Source organism: Propithecus coquereli, unplaced genomic scaffold (genome assembly GCF_000956105.1).
Source record: "Propithecus coquereli isolate 6110/MARCELLA unplaced genomic scaffold, Pcoq_1.0 Scaffold162, whole genome shotgun sequence".
Classification (NCBI taxonomy): domain Eukaryota; kingdom Metazoa; phylum Chordata; class Mammalia; order Primates; family Indriidae; genus Propithecus; species Propithecus coquereli.
The window spans coordinates 4,039,461-4,050,465 of NW_012140747.1; the positions used below are offsets into that span (position 1 = coordinate 4,039,461).

General features: G+C 37.5%; 1 protein-coding gene across 1 annotated transcript; it reads right to left on the minus strand.

Annotated features, from left to right (window-relative positions):
- Positions 1-5,721: 5,721 nt before the first annotated feature.
- LOC105807684 (heterogeneous nuclear ribonucleoprotein F-like) lies at positions 5,722-6,981 on the minus strand. The gene has a single exon (XM_012641110.1). The coding sequence runs from the start codon at positions 6,979-6,981 to the stop codon at positions 5,722-5,724; it is 1,260 nt and encodes a 419-aa protein (XP_012496564.1).
- Between the last annotated feature and the right edge of the window lie 4,024 nt (positions 6,982-11,005).

Sequence of the window (11,005 nt, forward strand, 5' to 3'; positions counted from 1 at the left end):
ATACAATTTAAATCAGAAACAATTATACTGAGGATAATTGTCCTCAGAAAAATTTTATCAAAGAAAGTAGTCTCATAAAACCAGAACTTTTTCTTCAGATAATCCCTTCTTAAGAAATCTGACCTATGAACCAAAGCGACATTCCTGATGGGTGGAGGAAACATTAGAACTTTTCTTCAATGTTATGGTGATAGAATATAAAGCAATTAGATTAACGAATGTCCTCCCTTTAAATTATCAGATGGCTTCTTCAATGTATACTTATATAATAACAATATATTGTAAAAATAGCTCTCTTATTGTCTTTTATAATCAGTTTCTAGTCTGAGGACAGAAGCTGAATGCTGTATAAAAATAATCATTAGTGCCTATGGAATAAGCAAATGTTAACAATGACCTTGGTTCTTAGAGCAAATGGTACAAGGTTCACTGAGCAAAATATTGCTAACTAGCCTGATTTTACTGTTGTCAAAAATTGTTAATTATTTGATAAGTTTTTTAGTACTTAATTATGTTTTATCCCTCAATAAAAAAACGAATATAAATGGGTGATCAACATATTTTATTTGTCCATTGAGGGAAAGAATACAAGAAAAAAAGTTTTAATAACTTAGTCAAAATTTTAAGAAAACTCTATCTCTTATAAAATTCTTCCTCTTATGGTCTTAGATGAATTGAAAGATTGACCAATTTTAAAAACTTAAAATGTAGTTTTCTTTAAGGAATACAAATTTATTCCTAAAACTGTTAAGGAACTCAAAGCATATATATAGGCTCTTCTGGGTATTCTACGAATCTCTGTAAATTTTTTTTTTATTAGAAATGCAAACATATTTGAAAATTAAATTAAATAATACAACAATTATAGCATATATTGTATCAAATAAATATTTATCGAAAGTATTCATGGTGGAAATTTACAGTAGTATGGAAGAATCCCAATTTGAGTAATCTGAATTCTTGTATATTAATAGTTGGGAACTATTGGAATTATGGCTCTATCACAGAGTTATCTAACTAATGGGAGAAGTGAAAATAGTGGTAAGAATTCTGCGTGTTAAGAACGATGAAGTAGAAATCGATCAATCAAAACCAACAAAACAAACTCCCATGCTTTAAGGATACATTATAACAAACATGGATTTCCAAATGCTTATCCCTCTTTTCTTCTGTATCCTCTTATATATGCTGATGGCATACTAATGATAACACAGAAGTTATCAACATCTGGATAAATTTTTTTGCAATGAGACATAATATAAATTTTGTCCAGATATGGTAAGAGCTATGTCCAATAAAGAAGGCTGAAAGGCAAAGAGAACTCAAAGTGCCAGATTTGTTTTTAGAACCGTTTACTTCTGAATGTGTTTCAGGTTTAGATGACTTGTGTCTACAGAGGCATTACCAAGATGCATTGCTCTTGCTCCCGTGGATTGACATGTTGGAAAATATTAGTTTATTTTAGAGAAAGAAATATTCTCCACCTTTACCTCATGTTTCCACCAAGAAGGAGAAAATTTTTGCCTAAAGTTCTGTCTTCTTCCCAACCAGGGGGAGCAGAGGTAGGAGGGAGGGAATCAAAGTCTCTCTTTCACTATCTCCTTTCAAGGGGCAGAGGTATTGCTACTATTGTAATGAATTGCACACTGAGAAGTCCACTTTCCTTATAAGTATTGACACATACTGTCCATCCTTGAGTCACCATTTTTTTTTTCCTTTTTCTTTAGTCAACTTAGTAAGAACGGAGTCAAGATCTCACTGTATTTCTGCAACTATGTTGCTGTACGGAGCAGAGGACTCTGCTTCTTATATCCCACTAGGATACCTGAACATGAGTCCCAAGAATTAGCTTTGCAGAGGAACCCATTTGTCTTCTAGTGAGTTATATTCACTTATCCATCTTTCATTAAGTTTTACGTTGCATCATTATGATATGTCATGGCTGTTATTAATCAAATATCATTTTCCCCCATTTGGCTATTGCCTATATTGAAGGGGATCAGATCACACAATCTGCGTTTTTGTAGAATGAATTATTTATTATTTTTTGTAGAATGGATTATTAGTCCCAATTTGTAGGCTTTCCTTGCATCCACACCAACATATAATCAGAACCATAGTGTGCAACATTTTATATAATATTTTGAAATAGATTGATAGGTTTAGTAAGTATTTGAGTGTGCATGTAGTAGTTTTCTTTAATTTTTTTTCTCCCACCAAGTTATCATGTTGAACTCCTCTCATTGCCTCTGTATAGGAAATATTTTATCCAGAACTATGGTTTCATACTGGTTAAGTGGCAACATCCTAAAACCACCAATCAATGTTGGATATAACCCGGAATTGATTAGAAAGAGAACATTAGGTGGTGACAGGATATTAGTAGCCATAAATAAACTAAGGAAAACACTTATGGAAATCTAAGCAGTCTGAGTTGGCAAGTAATAAGACTCTCTGAATAAGAGAAAAAAGGAAGAGGAAGGAAAAAGTAGAAAATAAAACAAGATGTTAATGAGGGACATCTTATAGGACATATTTGGGAAGCAGATATCAGAAGCCAAGGTTAGCTTTCTAAACAGTATTGGGTCACTCAGAAAAGTTCTTGTGTGTTATATTTCTTAATTATATGCATAAATTGTGGTTTATAAAAAAAGGCTAATCTACTTTTTTCCTAAACTAATATTTTCTTATTTTGTTATAAAAAATACTATCTTAATTGGAAGTAATACAACAGGACATATAAAAGAAATCAAGATTGTATGTGGTATACTTTACATAGGAGATCTACATGTCATCATTTTTATAAAAGTTTAGATTAATAAACCTAAGATAGAACAGATTATTTTAGCCAGATCAATTTTTCATTCAGCAGCTAATTTAATGTATATTACATGTTGTGATTCTTTGATTTAAAAATGAAAAACTTTATTTTATGTAAATAGAAATAACTCTATTTAAAACTTAAATAAAAGCATTACCTGAGTCCAATTTTAGAATTATAAAACAGGTTGATTAAAATTTATTAGTCTGAAATATTTTATGCATTGTCCTAGCTCTTTTTAAAAATGTATTCTTTATATCTAGTTGCATGGCTAAGACATATGTCATACTTTTACAATAAAAAGCAGAATTGTAAATTAAGAAGGTTAAAATCGGTCAGGCCTGTTTAAAAGACTATTTAGCAATGAAAAAACTGAATCACATTTTATTTTTCCTTTTGAGATTGTCCACACATGCTAGAGAGCTTGATATTGTGTTTGAACTTTAGTCTATCTGCATAAAATTGTATTTCATTTGTCTACCTGAACATTTTTGATTGCTTGCTAAAAGATAACTTTTCTTTCAAGAATATGACTTTTCTTCCTTTCTAAGCCAATGAATAATAAAATTCATACTTTTAAAGTAAGAAAGTTTCTAAATGTTATTCTAGAAGGTGGGACCTTAATGTCAGTCCTTCCCTCCAGACCTTTCTTTCATCACCACCAGTGGTTGCTTAAGTGAAGCTCTAAATGGGAGGCCATTGAAGAGGGAACAAGATTTGGACAGGCAGAATATAAATTGGCTCCCATGATCCCCACCTGCTCATGTCCACACACTTGTATAAGCTCATATTTTGAGTGTGGGCAGGACATATGACTTTCATCTAAACTGTAAAATTCCACAAAGGTAACAGAATTTCATTCCCATTATTACATTATGTTATGTAGGACTCACACTTGTCAACAAATGCAGTCTGGAGACTGTTTCTCTCCTTTCTGCCTTTTGAGAAGCAAACTGCCAGGAATCCTTCAGACACAAGGACCTTAAGGAATCCTACACCACATGAGTAGGAAAGTGGATGCTTCCCTAGTCTAGCTTCTAGATGGGAACCTGCACGAGATGATGCTTTGCAGCTGTGTGAGACACTAAGCAGAAGAACCAGCTAATATGTGCCTGGATAGCTGACCCTCAGAAAGTATAACACATGGGTGTGGTTTTAAGTGGCCAAGTTTGTGGTGATCATCTTACAGAACAGAGAAAACTACTACAAGGTTTTATAGGACTTGGTCTCCTGAAAGAATTCCTCTTTTCTTTGTTGGCATCACCATTAAAATCACCCAAACATATACTTGTATATCAAGTACCTTAAAGGGCTCTGAAAATTGAGAGAACAAATAAAATTCAGTTAAAGTATTTTTGAAAGAAGTAAGTTGTTCTGTATATTCTGTAAGGAGTGATGATGATTTCATTATTTCTAAATTTCCATCTACATTTGCCCTTGGTCTTTCCATTGGCCCGGACGCAACTTCAAGTTGAGTACAGGCATAAATCAATAATGAAAATGATCACTCATTTTAGTGACAATGAATTATTTTGTCAAGTTGGTTTATAAATGCATGGTTTACTAATTTCCTAATTTTTAATATTAAATTCTATATATGTTATAAAATACTAATTTATGGTAAAACAAAGCAGTCTGTAGAATTTATGTATTTAAGACTAAGACAAGCAAATATTTTATTTTTATAATTTATATGGACTTGTAAAATTCCTTATTATTAAAAAAATCAATACTAAATAGCTGTTTTATATGAGTCTAGGTCCCCTCTATTTCTTTTGCAAAAATAGCACGTTTGTATTATATATTACTGTTTTTCTCCTGTGCTTGCAGTTAAAAAAAAAAAAGAAAAACCACTTTAATTAATTAAAACATGGGGGTTGTAATGATACACCAAAAATTATTTTATTAATTCAATTAGGAAGTCAAAGTCACTGGTGTTTGCTTGTATTTAGAGGGGAGCAATATTTTTGTTCTTGTAGAAAATTGGTCATTAACATTGCTTTGTAGTACAATAAATTAATTCTCTGCAATACTAGTATCTGCTCAAGTATAAAAACAGACTTGCAATTTGGAAAACATGATTTTAACTGAACTTCAATGCTTTGAAAAAAGTATTTTCAACAGTGTTTTTTAAAACATTTTTATTGTATTTTTATTTAACCTCATCATAAGAATATAAGGGAAGTCACAGCTTTGATGTACAAAATCATTTTTAAATTTACACTAAAATATATTAGGATTAAAATGAATTCTCTTCAACCACCCAGTCATTTTATCACCTTTTACTGAGTATATCTGGGCCAGTCATTATGAAAAATTTTTATTTTAAGAAAAAACTAACTAACAAAAAATTTAACAAGTTTCACTTAACAAAATACACCCGAAAGGAAATCACAGTGCAAAGACAGTTTTAAGTCAAGGCCTCTCCAATTCCTACAGTATTAGTATTGTGTCTCAATTCTCAAAACTAACTCTTAAAAAGCTTAAACTTAACCTAAAAGATTTTAAGTGAAAAGATAAACTGGAATAAACAAACAAGAAATATTTCTTTTTGAATCAGGGAGCTGGCACCTTTGAGTTTTCCAGAAAAAGCACATCTCCCCAATGTGTTCACTGCAGTGTGGTGGCAAAAAGTCCATATTTAACATACTTAAAACTACTTAAGCTCAGATAACATCACTCTAAAGTATACTACCAAAATGTTACTTGAGAAAAGCTGAAAATAGTAATTTACTCGATATCACATGCTGGAAAAGTTTGTATGGGAAAACACTGAAGAGGTGATTTTTTAATCCAGATTTCACGAACTTGCTGTGCAAAATGGGTTCCCCAGGTTCCTTATATCTGCTCTTCGTTGCTTTTGAAAATTGGGTTGAAAGAACTCAGATGTTCCTAACAATCTAGTTGTATCCACCCATGCTGTTCTGACCGCCGTAGCCCGCGCCGTAGCAACCGCTCACCGATTGGCTCTCGAGACCGCCGTAAGCGGCCTGGGCCACCGGCATCCCGATGCCTTGCATCACCTGGCTGCTGTACACCTGGCTGCTGGCCGCTGCCGTCGAATTCAGGAAGAGTTCTATGTACCTGTGCTGCATGTTGGCCCTGTCTTTCGCCATCGATGCCACGGCCTCTTCGTGAGTGGCAAACTCCACGTCTGCTTCGCCGGTCACTCTTCCGTCGGGGCCGATCTCGATTTGCACTCTCACAGGCTTGAGGGGAGAGAAGAAGTTGTGAATGTCATTCTCGGTGGCTTTGTACGGCAGCCCCCTCATGTGGACGCAGTGCCCGGTGGTGCTCTGCACCGTGAACTCGCTGTCTCCGTATCTGTGTTCGTACATCCCCGGGAGACAGTAGCCGAGGTCGCTCCCGAACACGTCGGGGGCGGCGAAGGCGTAGCTGTCGCTGAGGCCACCATACTCCTCGTAGCCGCTGTAGCCGCCGTAGGCGGCGCTGTAGGCAGCGGGCCGCACCCTCTCCAGGCCCGCTTGCTTCACGATGCCCACGTACCTCCTGGCCGCGCCGTGGCGGTTATAGGGCCCCGGCCGTTGCACCGACATGAACTTCGGAGGGGGATCCGAGTACGACCTGACTTCCTCCTGACTGCTCTTGAACACTTCGATATACCTGTGACCGATCCGCTCCTTGTGCTTCCCCAGGGCCTTCTCGGCCAACTCCTGTGAGGCAAACTGCACAAAAGCCTCCCCTGTAATCTTGCCCTCAGAGTCCACGGGCAGTGTGATTCCGTTTGGCACGATTTCCAACCCTGAGAAGAACTGGACAATTTCTTCCTTTGTGCATCCATACGGAAGTCCTCGCAGACGCACGAAGCCATCGTTGGCGCCGTCGGCACCGTGGGGACCGCTGTGCTTCAACACCCACTCCATCTCCGTTCTGTGGGACTTGAACACCTCTATGTATCGGTGTCCCATACATTCCCGATCTTTCTTCAGGGCCATTTTTACGTCGTCTTCTGATCCAAATTCAACAAACGCCTGGCCGCTCTGCCTGCCCTCCCTGGTGTAGATGAAGTGGACGCCCGCTGTCTCATCGCGAATCGTGCAGTCGCGGAGGAAGTTCTGCACGTCCTCAACGGAGCAGGACCAGGGCAGGCCACGGAGCTTGACCACAAAACCTTCGCCTCCCTCAGGGCCCAGCATCATAGACCCTTGGCAGGGCAGATGTCAGACAAGCTTGGGCACAAATTTTCTGTGGCTTGAATAACAACTGACTGTTGTTACTGATGCCTCCAGTAGCAGACACTTCTGGCCGGTAACGAATTGTCCACGGAGGACAGCAAGACTGATTTCTATGAAGCAAAGGAAGCTTACAGTCCAAGGCCTCCAAGTTGCACCGGAAGTTTAGCAACGCAGAGGGCTCCAGGCAAAGTCCGGGTGCGTCTCCGTTTTGTTCTTAACCACGCCAGAGTACTGCCGTCGCGACCGAGGGAGTGTGGGTCCGGAGTCCAGGAAGCGGAAGCCCAGTGATTGGAGGCCGAGAGCCGGACGGGGTCACAGGGTGCAGAAAAGGAAGTGCCACTGCCTTCCGCCAAAATGTCACCAATGGGAAACGTGTGCCTCGAGCTCCGAGTCCCCACGCTCTGCTCTCACATCCGGCTTCTCGGCAATCCCACAGTGCACCTGGAGGAGGGTGGAACGCCCAGGACTTGGCAGTTGGGGCTGAGGCAGTTGAGGCTGGTTCACCATCACCATAGAAACCCCCATCAGTGTGCTCTGGGCGGGGTTTCCGAGGGACGGGGTCGTTAGCTCCTTCCCTTCCAGTGCACGCGGCACTTCCGGCACTTCCGGAAGCCGTTCTGCTGACTGCGTGCTGGGCCCTGGCTGTGCCCTACGCCTCAGGCACCCGGAAACAGCAGCTCCAGTACTCTGGGTTCCTTCCCTGCTATTAGCAGGTGGCCCGACCATGGGTGACATTCCACAGTGTTTTGTTTCTTGTAACTTGTTTCTATTAATAGTCTGACGACAGAAGCTGAATACTGTATAAAATAGCTATTGATAGCTGTGGAATAAGCAAATGCAAACAATGACCTCGATTACTATTGTAAGTATGCAGGGTTCACCGTGCAGAGATATTGAGTAATTATTTCTGATTTTACTGTTGTTAAAAACATTAATTATTTAACTAGTTTGAAGTGCTGAAGTGTTTGCTTCTGACTTAAAAAAAAAATGTACTCTTCGGTAATCAACAGGCTTAGTCCATTGAAAGAAAATGAAAATGATTTGTCAAAACCATATTGACAACATATAAATGCACATGTAAGAATAACATCTATTGGATGCTGGGCAGGGGAGAGGGGGGAGGGAGGAGGGGACGGGTATTTGCATACACAAAGAGTGCAATGCGCACCACCCGAAGGATGGACGTATTTGAAACTCGGACTTGGGAGCGGGGGTGGCAAGGGCAACATACGTAACCTAAACATCTGTACCCCCATAATATGCTGAAATAAAAAAAAAAAGTGAAAAAAAAAACCAAAACATATTGACAAATTTAGCTATGCCTCCTGAAAATGCAGAAGTGGAGAAAAGTCATTCTAATCCAAGATTCTATGATATTTGTGCTAAAATATCATCAGGACAGGAAAGAATAGTGAAGTCTGTTGAAGAAATTGTGTCTTAAGCAGAATAAGTAGCATAATTCTTTCAAAATAAAATAAGAAATGGAAGCAAATTGGAGTGTCCTATTTTAGGAAACAAATGTGAAGGTATTCTGTATGAAGCTAGATAATTCTTGGAAAAATCTGTGCTATATAAGAAGCACATTTAAAGAAGGTGGCTAATTTGAATAGTAGAGGGCCCTAAAGATAGAAAAAATAAGGTAGCATAGTTCTTGATAAAAAGGAAATTATAAAGAAAAATAAGGAAAATGTAAATGATGGTAAAAGGAAAACCATCTCCTAATATGCTCTTTCTTTATATAAAATTCTCTAATAACAGGAACATATCTGGGTCACTATATTACAGTGCTCTACAGTGTATTACAAAATAAACCTACATCATAAAAACAAGTTATTTATAAGTATTTTACATTCAGAAATGAGAAAGAATGTTCATCACTTAAAGGAATGAAAACATCATTCAACAGGTGATATTTTAGCTCATAAAATAATATTGCTATCACTTAGAGGAATATTGTGAAATAAAATAGCACACAGACACAAAGAAAATAAATATCATGGATTAGAAAGATCAAAAAACTTAGTTGAAGTAAGTTCAAATGTTTGAGTTAAAGAGTACAATTTTAAAGGGCTCTACATGAGATAGTTTATCCATAAATAATTTTCAATATCACTGTCAATGGTAAGATAGCATCTCTCTACGGCATGATTATGGTATGGTATATATATATATATATATATATATATATATATATATATATTCTTTACAAAATGGTCATTTTTGTCAAGCATCAAAAATAATATTTGCTCTAAAAATAGCCAAAAAGTGAACAAGACTGAAAAAAATTAAATCACATGAATATGAGGCAAAATGAAATTCTGTACTGAAGGCCCCAAATACATTTCTTTTTATAAATTAGCTGTCAATAATGTGTAATAAATGTCAAACATTTTACAGTATCTTGGTCTGATCTATGCCCTGATCTTGGAGCGTCCATTTTTTTTTAATTATCGGAAAAATAATAATTGCTGCAAATACTATTCTATCCATGATATTTCCTTATATCAATATAAATTCTTAAAATTGAATTACCAAAGTAAAGATGTTTTCAAGGAGCAAACAACATAAACTATTATGTTGCCACTTTGGTATACTTTGTATCTCCTGGAAACTTAAGACAATCTTTTTTCATAACTTTAGCAAAATTTCTGTTTATCAAGTTCAATTTTATCCTATTTCTGAATCAGATAAGTTCTAAATCCATTACAAAAGGAACATCATTATAATGAATGGTGCACTACATTGAAAGTATTTTAGATTCCTAGATAATGGCCAAGAATAAAACTACTTTTAAAAATCTGTTTAGAATGAAAATCATTGTCACAAGTTATTCAGTACAATAAATGCTTTCCTTTCCAAATCCTTGTTCACATCTTTCTAAAGTTAAGAATAAAAAGGCAGCCAAACTTTGACTGTCTTAGCACAAATACAAGGAGGACATAACCCCAACTAGTTGTCGCTAGAATGAGATGTGACCTGTGAGTGTTCTAAATTTTCTCTTCTCACAGGGAGCCCACGTTCTATAGACTGAGAAGAGAATATTTGCTTCATGTTCCCCTCCTATACATTCTAAACAAGATCTGAACCCCTTCCAAGAAAAAGCCATTTTTGTTCCAGTTACAATTTTATGTGCTATTCAGGGCTGGCACCCCTGAAAGGTGGGTAAGTAAGCCTGTGTGATACGATGTAACTTATGGATTATCACTTAGTGGGCTAAATATAGAGAGAAAGCTCTTGGTGAGACAGCCTTTCCAACCAGCTCTGTTTCCTCGAGGCCCAGACTGACCTGTACTTTAAATTTGCCTAATTTCAAAAGTCCCTTAATGCCTGATGCTCTCAGTCCTCTGTGTCCGTTCCCAACTGCTCTTGCGACAGTGCCTGCCAGTGTAACACCCGCGGCAACGCTACATGCCTCCTCTCTCTGTCCCTCTGTCTCTGTCTCTGTTTCTCTCTCTCTCAGATCTCTCTGCTGATCTCATTTACATAAAAGTTACTTTTAATGAAAGTTATACAGTTTAATACACAAAATTATGGACGTATTTTTTAGTGTTGCCATCATTTTCACCATGGCACCTAGGCTGTTGGAGGAGCCACAGTCTGGAACATTTCCACTTTTTCTGATAAATGGTAAACAACCCCCCAGAGGATGTTACAGAACCAATTAAATTCTCAACCCAAAAGTGACACACTTCACTTTCTCCCCATAATTCATTGACAAGAATGATCGTACGTTTCCCCCGAAGTACAGAGGGACAGGGAATGAAATGCTACCAGGTGACAGGAAGATGTAAATATCCAGTAAGCAGCAGTAATAATTTCACAGTAGGCCAAGGTCTTTGTGTCCCTTATGGCCATCTATTTTCAGTAAAAGAGAACTACAATATGTACAAACCCTTTGGTAATAGCACCTTCCATGAGAAATGAAGTTCACTTTTATATTTCTAGAAAACAATTCTTTTCACCATCAATGTCTCAAATATTGGAGAAA